Below are 23256 nucleotides of genomic sequence, written 5' to 3'. Positions count from 1 at the left end.
CATCTCTGTACCTGTACATTTTATATATTATACCTTAAATACACGTTTCAACCTTTATATCTATCTAGTCTATGGTTTCAACATGTAAATATCATCTTTGTTTAAAAAAAAAGAAGCTTGCTTTATAAACTGTATTGTCCATCTACCTCATTGGTTAACTCTGTTGTGGGGTCAACTGCTTGTTTGTTTAGCGTCCGAGAAGATAACTTCTCATACTTCTCAATGGGACCTTTGCTGAATGATCCAATCATTTTTATGCACTTCAATTGAATAATCACTTTACACCATTTTTTTGTATTGTTCCTGTAACTGTCAAGTCATCAAATGCAACTGTATATTTAAATCAGTAAGCTGGACCAATGACAAAAAAGCTCTTTCTTTTCTTTAACGGTTTTGAAATGTCATTAGAAGTAAAACAGTTCTTATGCAATACAAATACAGGACAATCCATGTATAATTTTTATCCAAGACAAATGAAATTTGCAGATGACCGACAGTGAGCATGCTAAACGAGGCCAGCCCGAAACCCATTCCAACACTTTACACATATTCTCACAGAATTGACATCTTTATTGTTTGATTCAAGTTGTCAAAAATGGGTAAAGGATTTTGCAGTTAAAAAGTACTTAATATTATGTCATATAATGTCCAAAAAGTGATTAGACAAACCCTTGTAAGATTTCATTATAATTCTAATAAAACTACAAAAATAAGTTCAGTAACTAAGTCTGTTATTATTATAACTTTCCATCTTATTATCACATCTTACATTAAGTCTACGTGGTGCTACAGATTCATGTTATAGGATTGGTTATTTAGCGTTTTTCTCATTAATGTGTATTGCAATGCAACATTGTTAGAGTAGTAAAAAAAGAATGCCCTTTAGCTAAACTAAAGTATTTATTATGTATTGGCTCATTATGTAATATGACAAATCAAAGAAAACACTTTGAAATAACTACTCCTGTATTTCTTGAAGAATTGTTCCGTCCATCTCCCTTGTTGAGTTAAGTGTACATGGAAATGTACATCCACTGAAAATACAGAACAGACATGTTTTGCTATAATGAATCATTATGAAGTAAATGTTGATTGTTGGCTGCATTATCAGAATTAAAATCAGAATTAGAAAACAATTTATTTATTGAAATTTATATAAACTTAAAAAGTTTAAGTCAGAATGTGTAATAAAAAGATAAAATAGAGTAAATATATGCATATAAACCTTAGTAGTAAAATGTCCAATAAAAGACTAAATAAAATGGAATACAAATGTAAGAATAATGACACCATCAGCATTTCACTTGGTTTCTTCACTACATTTGGGGTATTAACAAAAGTTGGTCTATTACCACTTTTAATAACATTATGTCCATTTTTATCCGAGACAAATATGTATTTCTTCTGTCTTCTAGTCTATCCCAAAAATGGTGGTATGTAAAACAATCTTAAATGACCTTCTAAAAGAAGAATACATTTCATTACCTCCGACTCCTGAAGAGTGATGGCTTGTCCCCCAGACAATTGTTTAAAGATTTCTGTTGAGTAATACACGCTTCGTAAATCAATTGTCATAAGTCATATGTATTCTAAATATTTCTTCATCAACATATTTAGAAAGCAAGAATGGATGTCTCCGGTACTTACTGTACATGCATTTGAAGCGGAGTATGAGACTGATGAAGCTCTCCAGAGTCAGGTGTCCAGTGGAGGCTCCGTAGCGCAGCGCCATCAAACTCAGCATGTCATCCTTGACCTTAATGCCTGTTCAACATGCATTTAGTTATTTTGAGGATATTACATGTTTTGCAAAAGCCACATTTTCACTTGCACTACATGACCACACTGAATGAATTGAAACGTTGACTTTAATTAAAGGGATAGTGGAAATCCGCGAATTTTGGGTTTAACTTATGTATTTTTATTAAAAAGAAGCATATTAAACAATTTTTTTTAATTTCATCCGCCTAGTTTCATTTTATTTTCAATTTTACTGCGCCCTCTCAATGAAACGAAATACTTCGGGAATCGTCGGGAATCTTCGGGTGATGACGAGAGCAGAGGAAGACGGGCACAAACAATGGCGGACATTCAATAGCATTTGCATGTGAATAGCCGACCTTTATTATGGTGAATAGATGTGTTTTGTATGGCTGTAGTGCGACAGAAAAATTCTACGTGACACAACGACATTGGATTAACCTTGAGATAGGTTTTTATTCCGTTGAACACAACTTTTGATCACAAATCAAAAAAGGTAAGACGTAATTATTGTAATATTTTTGGAACCGGATGTTGTTTACTTTCTCTTTTCTGGCTGATAGCTCCAGGAATTCGAGGTCTTACAGTGATGACATTACATCTGTGGAGTCTCAGCTTTAAATCGTATATCTTGTTTGTGCAGTTAAGATAGTAATAAGGGCATTTCTACCGTGTGTTGTGTGTAAAAAAGCGTTAGCATTAGTTAGCATTGTTTCGCTCAATGCTAATTCAAAGGCTTGGTATTAATCTTGTGTTTTTTCTAGCTAACAATTGTTCTTATTGTCAGTTAGCGGAGTTTCTTACCTTTAAAAGGGTATGAAACATTAATAGTTTCATAAATGTTAAGAAGCCCTGAGACATGTGAGAGAGAAAAAACGGTGGGAGGGGTCCACTGGGGGGACCTTCGGCCTTAACTGGTTAACAATGATTAATATTTGTAAAGGCTACAGGTGATCTTAAGATGCGTGAGCTATGCTTAGGGACCTACCAGTCAAGATTATTTGTGCGTAGGGGTGCATCATCTGGCGCCTGGTCCTGGTCATCCTCGCCATTGCCCATGCCGTGAACCATCACCTCGGGCTCGGGCTCGAACAAATAAGGACGTAATGGTCCATCGTCTGGCTCAATATTGTCACCATCGTCGCTTACTGAACCGGATTCAGATTCAGTTCCTAAAACGACATTTTCGTAGGAAAGCCGAGAGGATGTTTCTGACTCGCTATCATCACTGGATACCTCGTACAATCCTTCTTCTTTGTCTGGTATATTTGCCCTTCCACGTTCATTCTGCATAGACGCCATGTTTTGTTATCGTATCGTCTTCCTGAGTTTTCGTCACTTCCGGTTAGGCTGAGAAACATTTCGTTTCTAAAAAACTTCGGGGAAGCTGCAATAAAGTGCTTCTAACATGCGTAAGGCAATTATTATATTTTTTTAATCAGGTGTGATTGTTTTGGTACGTAATTATGCTTGTATATAAGTTAAAACGAAACTATTTGAGGTTCCATTTCCACTATCCCTTTAAATGTGGAAAATAAAAACTATTAGGTTCAAGTTGATATTATTGCTTCCAACTGACCTAATACAATTATGTGGAACCCGTTGACGTAATACATTTAATTAAAGTCAACTTTTGCTTTTAACAGGTTTGCCCTTGTTTGTATCACTTATTTTGTCTTTTCCCAGCAATTCTTTCAAGAAATAGCAATTATGATTGCAAAACATACACTCCTGCACACTGCCCTTTTTTCATGCTTTAATATTAATGTTTCTGTAGAGAGACTTTTATCTGATTATTTATCATCAATAACAGAGGAAGGTCTGTCTATAGAATGCATTTTTGAATTTAAGCTTTGTACCTAAAGCTAGGAAAGCGTTCCTCAGCTCCTTCATTGACAGTGTTCCAGTTCGTGAAACGTCAGTGCGGAAGAAAATGTCCTGGTAAAAGACGAAAGCACCATCAATGATCATCCCATATCTGTATTTAAAAGTCCTACGGTAGAATAAAGAGACTACTATATAGCAATTCCAAAATATTGGATATTATAAAAACATTTTTTACAACACTCCTTTTACCTTGTACAGGAGGACCTTCTTCCACAGGCGAACACATTCCTCCCCATTCAGTTTGCCGGTGATTGATGTCTAAACAAACAGTAAAGGTCACCTATCATGCAATTTTTAGGCATTAGCATAGGTCTCAGACAGTGGCGGATTTAGGATTGTAGGAGATCCGGGGCTTAGCCCAGGAGTTGTTCGGGGGGGGGGGGGGGGGTGCAGGGGTAAAGTGTTATTTTTTACAAGTGGGGGGTGGACCGAACATCCTTTATGGGGATCGTCGCCTCCTCTAGGGGGGTCAGGAAGTTAAAGTTAAAAGCATCAATCTGGTGCCCTTTGAGAGCAACATTAACCCTACCTTAATAATACCTTAAAGCGGACAAAAGGCACTGGAGAACACTTATTCATTAACACCCTTTAATGAAGAAAACTTAAAGGGGACCTATCATGCAAAATGCACTTGTATAGGTCTTTTAAACATGAATATGTGTCTCCGGTGTTCCAGGAAACTCACCAAGTGTCAGAAAACACAACCCTCTCTCTTTTCCTCCATACCCAAATCTCTAAAAAAAGGGGCTGCAACGGATCTGATACAGACTGATCCAGATTTGAACACTTTACTGACGTCAGTAAAGTGGTGCTACGGCTATTGGTCAATTCTCCACCTATCAGGGGAATGAGAGGTTGGGCCACGGCCGGCCATTGCTGCTCGAAAGCGCTGGAGACGCTGTAGTACATATGCCAGGCCTGTAAGTGGCGCTGTAGTCTGCCACAAAAGCAGCGAAGAAGACTTCCCGCGCATAGTTGCCATGGTTGCCCTTCTGTTTATTCTCCGCTGTGGCTCTTTTTCTCCCTCCCCGAGGAAAGCTTTTGCGCCTCCTGCTTTAAAACAAATGAATAATGACTCTATATAATCATATATAAGGGATAATGTGCAGCGACGTGGTCATTATAGGGAAAAGAACACCGACAGGCTGATCAGGAGCCCAACGCGAAGCGGAGGGATCTAGATCGGCATGAAGGCACATTATCCCGCTTATTACATGGCCACATTCTCGACAAAGTAACGACTGACTCCCAATATGAATTGAAATGCTTTTATGGATTTAGAAAATTATTTTATTGATTTAATCTGTTAAGCCTGAGAGACCCCGGTTCTGGGGGCCTTCTGCAATATCTTGCAGAAAACAGTGTCTGAGGGCATGTTCATTTAATAAACTATGAATGTTTTATATCCATGTAACGGAAAGAAACTCATCTAACTGATCATTTTAATTTTTATTTTTTTTAAAAACCCCACAATGCTAACGCTGAGCCTCTGAATTAGCAACGAGCGAAAAATGCTAACAGATGACTGCACCGAAATTCACTCACAAAACCTTAGTATTTATCTTTGCTGCACATCTCAACCCATCGTTTCACATCGTGAGGGGACACAGAATCGATGGTTATCCTCATTATCACTCAATCATACGAACTCTCGGAGATAATAACAAGAACACACATCAAAATATATGGAGCTAGTTAGCTGGTAGTCTGGTCAAAAGTGGTCTTCAATGGCATTAAAACGATAAAAACAATGCTGAAGTTAATCCATAGGTTAATCCAATGTGTCTGTCACTTTGAATGATTTCTGATAATCCATGAGCAATAAATCAGCTTTTCGATTTTGAGATGTCAAACCTAGAGACAGCTTCACTATGGAGCAAAACTGCTTGCGCGAAGACGCCATATATTTTTTTTAACATGAGTGTGTGCGGGACGATTCCCATTCGATTCTATTGGCTCTAACGGTCAGAAAGAGATGTCACATGTCAAAATCGAACAAGGGGGGCCAGAGATAAGGAAAATCCACCCAAATGGCCCCAGAAGAGGTTTTTTTTGCTAAATCTGTCTAAAAAGGTCAAATATCACTTGTTTTGCATCAATCTTGATACAGGGTACTTATTATATGTTGTACTTTGGATTCCTAAAGCTTTTAGTCTACTAACCCATCATCCAAGGTTAGTTTTCACCAGTGGTGTAGTGGGCGTTGGACGCGGGGGTACGCCGTACCCCCACTTATTTGGAGCATGATCTTTTTTTTTAATAGTCTAATAAATATAAAATCATTGCCAGTGTTATCAGTTGCAAGAGTGTATTTGTTGTAATAATGACAAAAACATAATACATTTCACAGTAATTATAATACGAAATAAAAAAGATGTCCTTAAATAATTATGATTCGTCATCAGGCTCGGGACCCCGCGGCGAGCTGGGAGTGTGTCAGTGACACACCCACAGCGAACCAGCTCGCCGCCCGCCGATTTTGCGGCAGCTCTTTCCCTCAAGAACGCTAATGAAAAAGCTCTATAATGTGAAGATTATTATCATCTGATATTTAAGAAGTGTGTTACATTTGAAATGGCAGAAAGTCTTGTTGCAATTTCCAGATATTAAAAGAGGTCCCTTGAGTTTCTCTGGTAATTATCAATAGTAGCAGTTAAGTGAATACTGTTCAAACAATACCTGTGTTTGTGTTTTATATTGATTTCTCTGTTTTATCCTTTCATAAATGTAAGGACCAAAAATGGCTATAAACATTCTGGGCTGGTTGGAGTAAACAGGGTTTTATTGCTCTGTGGGGGAGGTGTAGTTATGCAGAGCAGGGGGCTGGGTGGATGACAGTACCTTCTGCTTAAGATCTCCAGTATGTTTCAGGGAAGTCTACATATCTTGAATAGTATATGTGTGTACTTAATTACTTTGTATTTAATAGTAGCAGTTTATATGAACAAGAAGCTGGAGATATGAGAAGTGGAGGGGACAGAGAGGAAATACCCTTATATAGACACATGCTATCGACAGCAGAGGGTAGAATGTGTGTGTGTGAAACCTGCTGAAATACCAGATGTTTTTGCTTCAAACTGAGACTCTTTGCGGGTCCTCTGCTGGCGCGCGCTGATTCGCTGCGACACAGCGTCTTTTGCATCTCCCAATGAGATTACCTGAAAAGATGACCAGCTGACCCAACTCCTCCTGTTTTATTCTTGTATGTAAGCCTGTTCGGCCTTGTGTCCGGTCTCTTTCCTGCTGCCGTCAAGATGATAAGTTCTCCCGGGATTAGGACCAGAGCAGGGGGAGGGCTGACCCCTTTGAGAAGTGTATTGTATTATTACCGTTTATTATTAAAACAGATTATTGTTTAACCCTCGTCCTGGTTGTTTTGAGTTTTCCTTCTTTTAAAGCAAACTCATATAGGATCGGCGCGGAGAAGAGATAACTACTCCAACAAATGGCAGGCTAACATGTTTTACTTGACTTATTTTCTAAAAAGAATATAATTCACAAGAAGAAAGAGGCTAGCAGCACCGAAGCTACAAGTAAAGCTGCTACTAGCACTACATCATCAAGAGCCGCCTAAAGACGTGGATAATGCTAGCACTAACGTCAACGTTAGCTGCGCTAGCAACGTTCCCCTGGCTAGCTCAAGCTCACCTTTCCCAGAGGTGTGGACGGAGGAGATGTGGCGGAGGAAACAAGAGGCATACCCGTGGATAGACTGCAAAGCTGGGAAACTGGGCTGCAAAGTTTGTTCATCCATTTCGGATTTATCAGTCTTCAAAACGCAAGGTGTGTTTGTGTGTGCGTGTGTGTGTGTGAAAATCAGCGCTGTCTGCTTATTTGCAATGTAGGCTAGGCCTAATCAGAATAAATTCAAGTCCAGATTCAATGTTGTTTGCATAAGTAGGCTATATTTTTCGTTTCGTTTATTTAATAAGTTAATTTTAGGACAACTTTGGGAATTGTGTTTGTTTGTTATGAGTTTTAAATAGATTGAGAGAGAGAGTTCTGCTTAGTTGCAATACTGTAGTTTATGCAATTTAGGCCTATAAATTGTTTATGTAACTTATGTGCCAGTGTGTCCATGGTTTTGAGTCTGTATGTGTGTTGAGCGCAGTTCCGTCTGTTTTTTGCAGTACAGTAACTAAAGTAGGACTAAGCATACCGGTAGTTTCTGTGGACCTGTCTGCCCGTTTTGTGAGTGCACTGCGCGCGTGCGCACTTGTGTGGCATTGTTTGGGATTACCTAATTAAAATAGCGTTCCCCCAGTAAAAAAATCCCCACTACACCACTGGATATCACTGCCCTAATGCCAAAAGTAACTGGCAACTGAATATATGTCGCCGTTTGATGTCTATGTGTGGACCGCTGCGTAAAAAGGAGGGTTTCTGCCCCATTACTTCTCTTCTTACTTCTATAAGAATAAAACACGGTGGACGGAGATCTCTTTTTCTCCCCCTCTTCTCCCCGCTGCAGCCTAGCAGCTGATCTCAGAGCACACTCCCCTCTCCTGAGGGGGGCGTGGTCAGCTGCAGCTCACAGAATCAGCCCCCTGCAAAAACAGCGCTGGAAAGAGCCAGAGCCATATAATAGAAGAGTTACGACATCTCCGTTCACTCCAATAGAGAACCGCAGTGACGCATCCTAAAACCCGGATGTAAACTCCTTCCGGTTCCTTCGTCAAAAATGCAATGCAATTTCTCCATAGGATTTTTGAAAATAGCTTGAAATAAGGTCTGTGGTTGACACACATTTAAGAGACAGATCACGTGTTGTTCAGCCGGATAATATCCACATGTCTATCCTACTTTTATAATTTTCGAATCATAAATCTAGTCGCAAGAAGCAAAATGCTAACGTTATGCTATAAAGGAACTACAGCAGGGTCGCTGCTTCAACGTCACGCCAATTTAAGATCCATATTCAAACATACAGATTGTAAATGGAACGAGTTGAGGCGTTTGTTTGAACAGTTTGCAGGAGGCAAGTACTTGCTTTCAAGCAGAACAGGGCAAACAAACTTAGCGGGAGTGTTTTACGTGTTCGGCGTAATGACGTAAAACGGCCTGGACAACTTCTGTAGTCCTATTCAGCCACTTGTTAACAACCATCGTTTTTCAGACACTTCAACTCTTCAGAAATCACCAGTGGGGTCACTGCTGATGTATTTAATGTCGTAGAACAAAACGTGATCTGTCTCTTCAATTTGTGTCAAACACAGACCTTATTTGGAGCTATTTTCCAAAATCCTATGGAGAAATTGCATTGCTTTTTATCGAAGGAACCGGACGTGGTAAAAATGCTAACTTACTTCCGGGTTTTAGGAGGCGTCACTGCGGTTCTCTATGGACCAGTTTTTTAAAGCAATGGCGGATCGTGGCGCCTCTCAATAGTTCCCCGGAAGTTAGCGACTGTGGCTAGCAGTCTATGGTTGAAGCATAATAGACCGTTCGTGATGGACTTTTGAAGGTAAGAAGACGTTTAAAGATGTATATTGCGGATATTATCAGAACATCTGAATCAAATTAACTACACATGTGTATTAAAGGATGTTAGTGGATTATCCCTTCAATCAGTATATTTAACGTTTACAGATAACAGATTAGGCTAGAATGCCGGATAAAGTTAGCAACACACGTTAACAACGAACAGCCTATTAATCCGTTCTCCTAATGTTATTTCCTCCAACGTTGTGGAATTAGAGAAAAGGGGCTTCTTAACGTGCTTTTATCCGGGGTGGAGGGAGTTACATATTAGTTAAATATAACATTGGGGCGTGTGATTGTAGGGAGTGGAGGTGGTGAAATGAGGATATCCATTTTGGAGTTCAAGCTAGTATAATATAGTTAACGTTACACAATAATAAGGAAGAGAGCTATTTTTGTGATACATCACTATTGATATGGATTTAGAGTGGATATTTGAGACTTCTAAACAGTAAACAAAAACATAACTTATGGGTGAGTGTTTTTAGCAGAGTCATATTATGTCTTTGTGATTCTGTTGATTATTACCTGTCTGTATTATGTTGCAGCTCAGCTGATGTTGGATTGATGGCAAAGGGAGAGGGACTTAAGTGAGAGTGAAAACACAAGGTACGTTTAAAATAGGTCAGCAATTTCCCATCCTCTAGGTTGCTAGATGTATCTTACCCTTTCTCCTGTCTCCCTCTTTCAGCACAAGAACCCCAGGGGGATTCAATGGAGCCTGAAGACCTGCAATGAGACCCTCACCCTGCACCTGAGTCTCAACTCCCAGAGCTTTGCAAGCCTCTCCCTTTTCCTTATTTTTATTAAACAGACGTTAAGCTTCCCAATGGTGTGGTCTTCGTTTTGTGAAAAATATGATTACCTCACATATGTTGTTGCTGTTGTTGTCTTTTGTGATAGTTAAATTGCTCTTGCTGACTTGAGCCAGCCATTATTTCCTCCTCTCTGTGTCAGTGGGGAAACCTTACATTCATACTCCTTTCTCTGAGCGCTTGGAGCATCCCCAGGCAGCACAGCAAACCATGGGGGAGACTATATGCCAGGACAACACGGAGGAAAAGGCACAGACAAACTGCATGCATGCTATTCAATGTTTATTGAATTCCATTTATTTACTGTCAGTTGACAATAATTGATAGGCACCTGTCGGTCTCCTGTCCTTTCTGAAAGTCATAAAGAAGACATTACTCATTTAGATTACTTATGTCCTCAATTACCAGGGGATTACTGAAACCACCATGAATTAAAGAAATTGTAGAAATGAATCTAAATCTGAATTTTGAAACCTTCCTTCCCTCCCTCTAAATATATCAAACATTAGGAAGTGATGCTCCTGACTACCATTCAAGTTTAAGAAGATAATATCTGTTTTAAACAATTCAAAGCAATAAACAACAGCAACAGGCTCTTTAACCAAGGCAACGTTAGCCTAACATGTATATGTTAACAGGTAAGATAGCTGTTCACACTATGTATATTTTCTGCTATTTTATTTCTATTTGAGATGTTTACATTTTCGATTGTTTAATTCTAGTCTTTTAACTGTCTTATGTACAATGCCTTGTCTTTTGCTGCTGCAAAGCAAACATTTCCCAAATTGGTATCAATAAAGTACTTCTTATTTTATCTTAATCCTCAAATATTAGCAAATTTAACTTTTTCAAATATTGATGTATACATACACATCGATATGTTGTATACATTTTGCAAATCAAAACCTTTATTCACTACTTATTACCAAAAATCATAGTTCTATCTCCGGTAATCATGCATTCAAATGTCCCACCACGAACTTCCGGGGAACTATTGAGTCTCCCTGAACCACGTGACGATCAAGCATTTTGGTCCTCCGCTGTCGTAATTCTTCTCTATATGGCGCTGGAAAGAGCAAATAGAGCGAAATGAGGCATGGCTAAAATGCAGGATCTTTTTGGTATTTTGAAAATATATATACTATATTTATATACTTTATATAGGTATGGCCCTACAATATATTGTTCAAATATAGCATGATAGGTGTCATTTAACTCACTCAAATACAGTCGTTTACTTATTTCGGTGAAACGAATGTGCGTAGAGTTTTAAAGGATGCGGATAGTCTCACCTTGATTCTGGCGCATTGCTTATCGTTTTATAGATCTATTCTCATCCACCATCCTTGTTTGTGACGTAAAGAGTGTAATGTGGCGTCAGGGACGCGGGAAGGGGGGGGTGCTGAGGGGGCTGCAGCACCCCCATCTGTTGGCGGAGAGTTGTAACTGCAACGCCAAAAAGTTCACTAAACAAATCAATACAAAAGTTTTATTTTGAGTTACTATTTTTGAGTTAGCATTTTAGTGTAAGCAGTTAATAAAAAGCTTCACTAAATAATAAGAGAAAGTGATAATGCGGTGTGCTTCTTCTGTTTCAGTGCAGACAAGATCAGGGATGGGAGTTTTGTGAAAGGAGGATTTAAGAACTGGCAAAAGGCAGGGGAAACATTGAGGGAGCATGAGAAGTCCCATCAACACACAGGCCGTCAACAAACTGGCAGCATTAAAACGAACACCGATGAATGCACTGCTCTCACAAGCTGTAAAATGACGTTATTATACAGGACCAAAGCCCCGAATGTTATTTCTGTAGCCCGGACAATTCTCCCTCAATAATATAATACATTAACCGTGCTTTACCTGAACCTCATCGTGAGAGGACGGCAGAAATGTAATTTACTGTGTTCAGTGAATGCAACAGAGGCAAGACACCAGACCAACCAGAGAGTTACATGGAAATAAACGTGTCTTATTGGCTGACAGGTACCTATCCTGTGACAATGTTTAAACTGTCAGTCGGACTCAGAGTTTTTGAAGATGGACATAAGAAAAAGATTTCTTAAGAAATACGACAATTCTCAAGTGGTGGCTCACACAACAACCACAGAGCCACCACTTGGGCCAGGTAAACAAGGTATGTAAATGTCAGTAAACTTCAAAGTTATGCGAACATGTAAGCAAAGCATAAATTACAGCTACGTTGACGTTACTTTTAATCGCGGGGGTAAGCTAAACCGTTAGCAAGTAGCTATAGCTAGCCAGATATATTAAATAAACACTTTGTCATACAATCTAAATGTAATGTTTTTTAGCGTTACCTGGTGATTTCAAAGAAAGCTCTCTGGAAAATGTTGACTGTTCGACATGAAGCTAGAAGCTACCTTACATTACACAGTTGATCCTGAGTCCTGTCAGTTAAAGTGTTTCATAGTTAGCTTAGCACTGAAATATATGGATGTTATGTGACAGTATTTCTGAGAAAAAGTCAGCTGAAATGGTGGCATAGTTGCCACTGCTTTATGTGTCGACAGCATGTTTGAACGTATTTGCAGCAGTAAATGTGGCTGTTTGGCCACTGACGTTGCCATAACAACACCTGAATTTAAATGTGCAACCTCTTTTTGAGACAGATTTTTGCATGAAATTATAATTATTTTGAATTATATTCCTATTGACAGCTAGTTTCTATGTGAACATTATGAGATGGTGTTACGACCCTGGGTCGTTATGTTGTTTGTGTGCAGGTATTTTCTTCCTCCTCCTGTGTCTGTGGCTGCGTATGAGTGAACAGGTGGTGCCCGGTAGCTGATTGGAGGCCCTCGACAGGCTGATTGGTCCACCTGGGGAGACGGGAGGATATTTAACTGCAGCCGTGCAGTTCCTCGGCCGCTTTCACTGACTCCGCTTCTCCTACTCCCAACGTGGCGCTTTTATTTGTTGATATTTTTGTTCTGTGGTAGTGTGAGCGCACCTTGGTATCGTTTTGTCCTTCTCCTCTGGCTGCGGGCCAGTGTCACTTTACCTGTCTTTGCAAGACAGATGTATGTTCTCAGGAGTGCAAACCCTTTTGTTTTTCTTTTCCCTTTTGGATTGATCGTTTTCTCCTGTTTACGTTAGTGTAGGTAAGAAGCCTGTATATTTATTTTCTCGGTTAGGTAAGATTTTGAGTTGTAAGGTTTGTTTCTTTTTAGTTGGTTTTGCTACTCTTGTTTGTGTATATTTTGTTGGCTGCGCCTAGGTTGTGACACGTAAATTAGGGGTCGACCGATATTCCGCATTTGACCGATTATCGGTATCGGCCTTTTTTGTATCAAATTGCCGATACAACTTTGGCTCTGATGCGGCCGTTTCTCTGGCTGCAGTCACCACTCTGTGTACACGAGCAATGTCCCGCCCACAGCGCTATCTGATAGGCTATTACTGAAGATTTTCTGGGCGGGAGCCAGCCAGAGAGGCGGGACCTTCTCAGATTACAGGCAGGTGCGAAAGAACACAGACTGAAGCAAGCAGCAGCGCTGAGCGGCAGAGCCATACATGTGTTAAACCGAAGTTCAATAAACATCCCTATGCGGAAGTTGCAAAAACACCACGATCTTATGATCCAATTCTATCAGTTTCCCAGTTACACAGGGACGCGGGAAGTCAGTCAGAGTTGGGGGTGCTTGCAGCGTCTCGCAGCGGAGTAACTGTGGTGCGGAGGGGGGGCTGCGAGTGGAGCCTCGCAGTTTTTCAGGTTGATATGTGAAGCTCATTAGATAGCCAACATGTATCTAGCAAATGTTTAGCAAAATATTAGAAGTGAGGCTAATAGACTAACGTTAGGTCTACTGTAATAGCCTCACTTTTAATAGTTTGCAAAACATTAGCTAGCACTAGTGTTTTGCAGTTGCTAGCAGCTTATTGGGATTTTATGCTAGATAGACAGATATAATAAATTAAGCATTATTGTTAGTTAAGCATGTCAGCCTGCAGCCCCACTTCTTGTCTCTCTCTCTAACTCATTGCAGATGACTGCACTAAAGAAAAGGGCACAGAGAGGAAACCAGTTGTAAGATGTTTAAAAGTTCATTAAACATAATATATGCTTAAATGCATTTCAAAGAAGTTGTGTTGAGTTGTGTTGGAGTTTGTGTTATTCTACATTTTGACACCAAGATTTTCTGATTTTACTGCAAATGTATATCGGTTCCAAATATCGGTTATCTGTCTCCTTGATTACTAATAATCGGTATCGGTATCGGCCTTGAAAAAGCCATATCGGTCGATCCCTAACGTAAATACTACGCGTCCTATGTTTTGGTGCGGACTGCATTCACACCAGCAATGAACCGCTCCAGAGTTCGCAAGCAAGCGTTCAGAGACCACCTATTTTAGCGGACCAGAGTCCGGTTGTTTAGTTCACTTCAGAGGTTTCGGACTGTGTTCACACCGACCCAAATTAACCGCACCAAGCAGCTAAACGCACCAGGGTTAGATTCAACCGGACTATAAAAGGCTGGTGTCAATGCGCCGTTAACTCAGTGGGTCTCAAACGGTTTGGTCACAAATTATTCAAAAGATTATTTCCGCGGCATACCTTCATATGATCATTATAGTCTATATGGCAGTAAAACAAGAATAGAGTTTAAAAGGGGAGTGATTTGTAAAATATCCATAAAGAAAAAGAAAATCTGTTTACAGTTCTGTTTCATATGGGTGTTGAGAGAGGTATCCATAGATCTCTTAATGTTGCTCTCAAAGTGCACCAGATTGATGCTTTTAACTTCAATATTTAAAAAAGATCTTCCCGGGGTAGCATCCCCCCGGACCCCCCTAGAGGAGTTGAGGTCCCCCCCCCACTCAGAAAAAAATAGCACTTTACCCCTGCCTATATGCCGTGAGCTGATTATTGAGCCTTCATTGTAACAGTCGCGGGTGTACTGTGTGTGTGCGTGTGGGGAGTGTTGCAGTAGAATATTCCACTGTAGCGCCGCGGCCACCGCCACTGTGGGCTAAGCCCCGAATGTTTTCAGGTCCAGGCGACGCCCCTGCTCATAACAACGGCCTACAGACATAAATAAACCAGCGACTGTATTCGCCATGACACAGACAGTCTGTGGTTTGTACTTGTAAGGCCAGGTGTCCTTGCGGGTGCGTTCGCTTTACTTATTAGTGCGTCCCGTAAGGGCGGTTACTCTTTGGTTTATAAACTACCGCCCTCCACGGCTTTATAACATAACATGTACTTCACTTCTTTAATTTACAACTTTTGGGGGGGGAAAGCACAGTTAGTATATATACCAGCACCTTACATAATAGCTACGTTCAGTGGCGGACTGGGACTTAAAATCAGCCCGGGAATAAAATAAAATAGTCCCTCCGTTGCCTTCTGCACAAAACATAGTGCGAGGTGGTTGCTATGCAACAACAATAACAGCTAGCGAACATATTAGACTGTCGTCGTTTAGGTGCTTATTTTTTCTGGAGATAGGCACTTTTCAATCCACTCCTCCATAGTAAGGCCACCCCGGAGGTCGAAGTTAATCTTAAATGTTTCCATCTTAAGCTTTGTTAGTTAGTTTCGTAACGGACGTAATGTAACAGGAGGAAAGTAAGTAAGTAACTAGGCTTGTTTGAGACGCGTTGCGGCTCGCCTCGAAAGTAGACGAGAATAGCCGATCGCAGCCGGGGGAGGTCTCAAAAAGCTCGCCTGAAGTCGGACAGCTCGGAGTCCATGCTCGGAGTCGGCTTCGTCTTCTTCTTCTTCTCTCGGTTTTTTGGCGGATTGCAAACAACTTTAAGGTGCATACCGCCACCTCCGGAGTCGGCTTGACTCGGTTTGCATTTATAAAGAATGCACACATGTGTTTAATCGTTAATGTCAGATATGTACTAAGTAAATACATTTGTTCCTGCTCCAGATTAGATTCAACTTTATTGTTATTGCACATATTACAGGTACTGAGACAACGAAATGCAGTTTAGCTTCTAACCAGGTGCAACAAGCAGTAAAGTGAAAAGTAATGTACACAATCTACAGAATAACATATAGAATGAATTGAATGATGAATAAACAGTGAGGGCTATGAATACACTAGATATACACAGCAGCCTGAGAGCAGTATGAACAGTGTGTATGAATATGCTAAGATATATAAAGTATGAAAACGGTAAGCAGTGCAAGTATAGTATAACATATATAGATATTCATTTCATGATGATAAATATTGTGGAACAATGATGAAAAATGTGAATGGAAGTGGCGACGTAAAACTGACACAAAACAACAACAACATTTTGCCAGCCAATTGGAGAGTTTCATCACCAGCACGTGGTAAAAACCACCAATGAGCGCTCAGCTCGAGATACCAGCGAGCCGTTTCCCATCAAGCATTTCGCTTCCGCAGCCCGTGGAGAGCAACTGCGCCAACTCGCCTCGCCTCGCTCTCAAGGCTGCGGGCGTCTTTGTCCCGCGAAATTTCAAAGTCTCATGTGGGCGGGCCTCCAGAGCAAGTCGGACAAAATGACTAACCATCATACGCACTAGCAAGACGTTGATCGCAACTGCGCAGGTCTGCGCAGGTCTTGCTTGTCTCAAACAAGCCTACTAACTACAATTATACCCGGGATATACGCTCATTATATCACGGCTAAGAAACATCAGATTGCTTGATTTGACCATAAGTAAAGTGAACGCACCATAAGTAAATAGAGTGGCGAAGTCACGCCCATCTACTTCCGGTCCATGGGACCTTATTTCGGAAAAATAATGTATTGAAGTCAATGGAGAGAGAAAACGTATCTTTCGATCCCGTTTGAATTGTGCTACACATATGATGTTTCCATATAATTTCCATGTCAAAAAAGTCAGTTTGTCGTAAAACTGTTGAAATATAAGACTATGAAAAATACGCAACTAGAAAGACTACAAATCCCAGAGTCGCGTAAGTGATGTCACAATTGTTTTCCTCCACTAAGAGATAGCTAAGATATATATATAGATAGAATCTATCTATATGGCGCTGGCTAAGATAACTTTAACAAGATGCCTGTGTGCTTAGTACCAGGTTGTTATCATACCAGCAATGGGTCTTGCTCGTTCTTTCGCTTTCCGTCTGATGAAAGGACCAGGAGTGGCTGGATCAAGTTAGCTAGCTACCTAGCTAGTAGCTAGTACGTTAGTTAGCATTACATCCTTGTCATTTTTTTTTGGCCTTAATATGAAGTAACATTAAGTAACCCAATATGTTAAAAAGTAAGAGTAGTAGTCATATTTCGTGAACCCTTTGAAGAGTACTGTCACCGGTGTGATCATTCTATAATACACAATTTAAGCCCGGGGGAGAAATGCTAACGCTAGCATCGGCGATCGCCGATCTTTTCTACTTCATGCTATCTGCACAAATGGTTGACATTAAACATTAAAAAGACCAGGCAGTTCAGAGATAATCAAAGGAAGGCAGGCAGGCAGCTTTGCATGACATTCTTCTGGACGTGTTTAATTGTGGTGATAGTAAGGGTAGTCAATCGTTTTGTTGACAAGACAGTAGTGACAGCCATCTTGGTGACCTGTGTTGTTGTGGGAGACCAGAGATGTAGTTCATTGAGCGTTTCACACAAACAGCGGTAATTCAAGTTTAAAAGTCTCAAAAATGCTACAACTACTGTCACAAACTAGATGAATGTGAAGTATTTTGTTAAAGGAGGATGAAAGTGTAATTAAGGAGCACTATTGGAGTGACTTTGATGGTTATTGGACTCAGGATTAATTCATTTGGATTCCCGCTTATCCAGAAAAGTCCGGTTTGGACACTTTACGGGCAGAAGAAACATTTCTATTAAAGAAAGAATTACACATTTCTGTGTCTAAATATGATATTTGGCCTCAAATCATCTGAGGCCTGGCGCCCCCCAGGTTGGGAACCACTGCAATGGAGGAGAAGGTTTTAAGCTGGAACACAGGAAATCTGTAAGCAGCAATATATCTGAGTGCAAGCGTACAGTTTGAGCAGAAGCAGAGCAAATCTAAGTGCAAGCAGGCACTATTTGAGTGTGAGGACAGGGTTTGAGGGAAATAAATACATATTCTGAACGTGAAATCAATAAAGTATGCTCTCAAATTTAAAGACCACACTCTTGAATAAAGATAGAGAATAACCCCCATACTGTACTTGTGTGGGTTGTACATGAAACCACTTGGTAATATATACAAATGTATGTATTTTGAAAGCTGTTATGATCAATTGTGAGTTAAATCTTTATCTAAAAAGTAAAGCTGATGATGGATTACTGTGGTGGAGTTAAAATAACAATAGCCTATTTCTCTTTGAAATGTGATGGAGTAAAAGGATAGTAACAGTGATTATTCATGTTAAGTAGCCCACAAGTAGGGATGCTCCGATCGATCGGTCACCGATCGAGATCGGCCGATACTCACTCTCTACCGATCGATCGGTGCTCTCTAAACATGCCGATCGCGAGAGCCGATCGCATGACGTAAAATACATGACACTTTTCTCTGTGTGCGGCAAAACAAGCTCGCCAAAATGGCTTCACCGGTCTGGCAATATTTTAAGGTGTCCGAAAAAGACAGTAAAATAGCGGTATGCAACGTGTGTGTGAAGCAGAAATCCTGCAGCTCCGCCCGCCGGACCGGTAAGCGGAGCGAAACACACAAGAGTTAGACCTAACACACTTAGCGATTTTATCTACCTCTGGAACTAGCTAAACTAGTTATTATAAATGTGGAGGAAACTTCTGTGTAGCAATGCAGTGGGAGTCACCGACTCATGAAGGAGACACAGGACGAGCAGGAGTTCTGATGTCAAACACTGGCAGTTTATTACAAGCATCGGCCGGAGAAATTCACATCACAAGTCACACAGTCAAAGGTTCTGACTGCACGGTGGTTTGCCATGTCAAATCTGAATCAGCCTCTCATCTCAGTAGACCTTTTAACCAGTTTACAGGGAGTCAACCCACAAATTGGGGAAGGCATCTGTGAACACCTGGAATCACTGAATCACTTTATCTGACTCTATGGCTCTTGTGACCGAGAGTTGACCGGTCATAAAACTGATAATGGCAGCAAAAGGTGACACTTCCCATTCCTTAAGACAGATAACAGACTTCGGCTTGGTCGTAAAATGTCAACAAGCCGAAAGGTCAAATATCTTATGTAAAGCTACAATTATTCCCTCACAATAAATATATTTATTCTTCACTGTCGGGTCACTCATTACTGGATCAGTGAGCTGCCTGAGATACTGACAGGCTGTCAGGAGAGGAGAGGGGGAGGGAGAGAGGAAAAGAGAGCGCTTCCGTTCATTTCTCCCGTGTTATTATCCAAAGTGAATGTAAACTTGAATAATGTACATCATTTGAATGTAATAATTAAATTGATTGTTGTTTGTGGAAGCTCCAGTGAATGAGCCCCATTAACTGAGTTTTAAACATCACTTTAAATGGAAGATTTAAAGTGATGTTTAAATCTTCCATTTAGGCCCCGCCCACTCGATCGGATCGGCGATCGGTATCGGCCGATACTGATTCCGGCGATCGGCCCCGAAATTGGCGATCGGAGCATCCCTACCCACAAGTAACTAAAACGTATAATACTTGAAGGAAAGGTGTAAAATGTTTCCATAAATACCCGTAGGTTAGATGCACGTTCATAATGCCGAGGAAAATAACTCTCAGAATAACGTTATTAGCACATTTTACAACTTGAGGACCGAATGTTTTTAATAAGGGCTATACAAACGTTCATACTGGGTAGTTTATTTAGTTTTAAAAAAATGATCTAACGATTTACAGACCACTCTTTCCCAATGTAAGTCAATGGGAAAAAGTGTTTCCGGGCCCAGCAACCTAACGGTTATGTAGTACCACCGTTTGGCCACAACGAATATTCTCATCAGAGTCCGGCGCACTTCCTGGGGGCTTGACTAGGAAGGATCACTTCTTCTTCTTCAGGGCAGGGAAGGCTACACAGCGGCTGCCACTTTGGTGGACTCCGGTACTGCACATTACTCCCGAGACGTTTTCAACACATTTTCTTTTTTTTTTAAGTGAAACATCCGGGGCTTTTCAGAAAACATCCGGGGCTTGAGCCCAAGTAGCCACCCCCTAGCGCCGCCACTGGTCTCAGATATATAAAAATGAATAAAAAACATGTCTATGAAGGGGGCGGGGCTCATAGGGGACCCGAAAGATACTGTCTAAAATAAATGCAGGATAATTTCTGAAACAGTATGGAGCTCAAAGGCTTTCTCTCTTGCAGGTTTACCACAAGGTGAGTTCCTTTATATTTCCTGCTTCTTCACACATGTGCTCTCCAGTACAGCTTAGCTCTGAGTGTTGGCATGCTTGCGAATGTAAACAAAGACCATATTACATCCAAAACACGTCGGGCATTGATTCTGATAGCGAGTTTCTAATAGGGCCGTGGGTCCACCACGTTGGTGCCATCCGATATGAGGTAAATAACATCAATGGCAAATCTGGATCAGCTCGTTGTAGCCCCGTTTTCAGAGATTTGCGCACCGAGGAAAAGAGAGGGTTTTATTTGAGTTCCCTGACACCCTAAGCACTTTGAATTGCCTTGTGTTGGAAAGTGCTATATAAATAAACTTGCCTTGCCTAACTTGCCTTGACACGCCGGGGACACATATGTATAAAAGACATAAAAAGGTGCATTTTGCATGATAGGTCCCCTTTAAGGTATTAAGAGCTGTAGCCTATATGATGTTTCATGTTTTAGCCTTTTATTTAATATGTTTATTAGAGGTAAATAAAAAAAAAGTATACATCTTTACTTTATTATTAATTTAAATTAATTTGGTATCAATACCGAAATCAACATCAATGTTATCAAATGCATCAACAGGATACATCCATCAGAGCGACCATGCTGCGACAGGCATCAATGGTAAAGCCTCCAGATTTCAAATCTCCTAAAGAAGAAGAGCATCATTAAGCATGGTTACTATGGCCTTTACCCTGCAATAGCAGTGCCCATTTCACTTTAGATAATGACCATACTGTATATTAAGACTCTTGTTTTGTTTTTTTATAAAACCTGCTCATATGATTTTACAGTTCAAACCTTTCACCACGTTTTCATTCAGAAGCCTCTGCAGCTGCTCAGCATCCACCTCTTCGTACTGGAAATGGATGAAAGCAAGATTAAATAGACTGATGTAAACTTATCCAAATATTTTGTAAGTGAGTATGCTGTTAGCCACAAGCTAAAAGAAAACAAGATTGGACCTGTCCATACGTCCAGCTAGCGAATACTGTTTCCGTATTTGGCTAACATTTGTCTTGCTGCAATCACAAAAATCAGGCTAAATCAGCAGGAGATGTTAGCCTCTTAGCTAAAGGCCAAATAATTCAGTTGCTTTTGCTGTTGTGGTGCAAATTACATTATCCGCCATGTCAGCAAAGGAAGTGTTCAGTTAGCATGTGCTTTGACTACACGTATGCTGACGTTTAGTTCCACAGTCCAGTACCGTTCGTGTTGTAAGTACCTTAAGCTGGTTTGCCAAGAAGAAGATAACAAAACAAATGATAGTTTTCAAATGAGTTTGTGTAAGGAGGTCCCCGGTTACCGAAATGTACATAATTTGTCTTCAAATGAATACAAAGAAAGACAGCCAAATTGCTCCTGGCAAACAACGTAATAACATCGTCACCAAGTGGAGTGGTATGTGGACTAGCATAAGCGCATGTAAGGAACACCAGGCCGAGTGAAATTGAACAGTTAGCGCATCAACGTTACAGCAGCTCCCTTCGAAACAATTAAGATATGTTTGGAGGCTTAACACTAATGCTGATGTTGCTCTGTCAGCCTACATCCAGCAGACACAAAAAAATACAAGCAATTCAGTCATGTTCCTGTCCACTTGATGGATGGACCTATGTGGACTGTTTAATCAAAACAATGAGCTGAAAAACACAAAAATGCTAAAAGGGAACTGCAGTAATCACATGTTCAAAGAATTAATCAATGACAATTCAATTTTTCAATTAGGTATTTAGCTAGGCAGTGAGAATGAAAATATTACCTTGTCGGAGTTTTGGCGGAAAAAGGATATCTTGTTCTCGTCGTCCTGTTCATTTTTGACTTGTTTGATTTTTAACTTAAATAAAGATAAAGTGCAAGAGATGAATTTTACCCCAAATGACATTTATAAAAAGTTATAGTTAAGGACATAGAATCAGAATAATAAACAACAATGGAATATCATTATATCTTACACACCCTTTCAGTTGGCTCATCTTGAGGGTCACCAGAGTTCTCACTGTCAGGAAATAATTAGATTTAGCAGGTTTTATTGTTTGATGTACAAAGAGAGTTGGTTAATGGTAGTAGAGAGAGGGACTTACTAGACCATGGCCTCTGCCTTGGACATGATGGTCAGGATGAAGGAGGCCTTCTCATTGGCATTGAAGGTGGACGGTACGATGAGGTACTCACCAGGCCTCAGCATCAGGAACTCCATCACCTCACGTGCATTAATGTAGGTTTTACTTTGGGCAACTGGTGCGTGGCTACTGAAGAAGGAGGCTGGGAACTTCCCCTTCTGCGCCTTGCACTGTAGTCATAAATAAAGAGGGTTAACCCTAACCCTAACTCTTTAAATCAGTCACCTGAGCTGCAAAATGTGGACGGAGGTTTAAAAAGGGAAACATTTCTTACCTTGTCTTTCACCTTGAGGGAAATCAGTAGAGTTCATGTTGGCGAAAAAAAGAAATGTATTTAATATATTAGCGTCAAATGTTCAATTAAATTATTGTATTTTTCTAACAAGCATATGCATTCACACACATAGAAAGCAGACACTGCCTAAGTCTTAGATCTACCTCACTAACCAACTCTTGTGTATTGTTGTTTTCAATCTGACAACCTCGGCTGCCTTCCAAATCTACTGATTGTATATCCATAACAGTCCTTATACTTTGACAACAAAAGCAAAAGGAACAACAGTATTTACCTCAAATACACAGAGACCAATGTGGAGGCTTTGAACCAGGTGTCTGTTTCTCTTGTCAGGCTTTTGCATGAGAGACACCAGCACATTTTTCTCTCCATTGTTCTCCGGACTTTGACCGCCAATGTTGACCCGATACTGTGGATTGGTCCAGTAACTGTCTGCAAGACAAAGAGAGTATGATTTATTTGCATGTATAATTTTGTAAATAGTCTGATATGTGATTTGATATATTATCAAGATAACATTAAAACGTTTTGAACAAAAAAATGGAGTAACAAGGCAAATTGAAGTTTAAATGGTCAACTATCTATTACTGAATCTACATTATCATAGCT

At 40.3% G+C, this 23256-nt stretch overlaps 1 protein-coding gene across 1 annotated transcript in view; it reads right to left on the bottom strand.

Moving 5' to 3' along the window:
* Positions 1-557: 557 nt before the first annotated feature.
* The window catches only part of LOC117558532 (calpain-1 catalytic subunit-like), a 37228-nt gene continuing 14529 nt past the window's right edge, over positions 558-23256 (bottom strand). The window contains 11 exon segments of the mRNA XM_034234782.1: positions 558-1034; positions 1486-1538; positions 1648-1764; positions 3621-3699; positions 3838-3906; positions 20817-20878; positions 21031-21088; positions 21992-22066; positions 22189-22228; positions 22314-22522; positions 22910-23079. Coding sequence (XP_034090673.1) covers positions 1008-1034; positions 1486-1538; positions 1648-1764; positions 3621-3699; positions 3838-3906; positions 20817-20878; positions 21031-21088; positions 21992-22066; positions 22189-22228; positions 22314-22522; positions 22910-23079 — 959 coding nt within the window. The 3' untranslated portion in view covers positions 558-1007.

The sequence above is a fragment of the Gymnodraco acuticeps genome, unplaced genomic scaffold (assembly GCF_902827175.1).
Source record: "Gymnodraco acuticeps unplaced genomic scaffold, fGymAcu1.1, whole genome shotgun sequence".
NCBI lineage: Eukaryota > Metazoa > Chordata > Actinopteri > Perciformes > Bathydraconidae > Gymnodraco > Gymnodraco acuticeps.
This window is presented reverse-complemented; position numbering and strand designations above follow the sequence as displayed.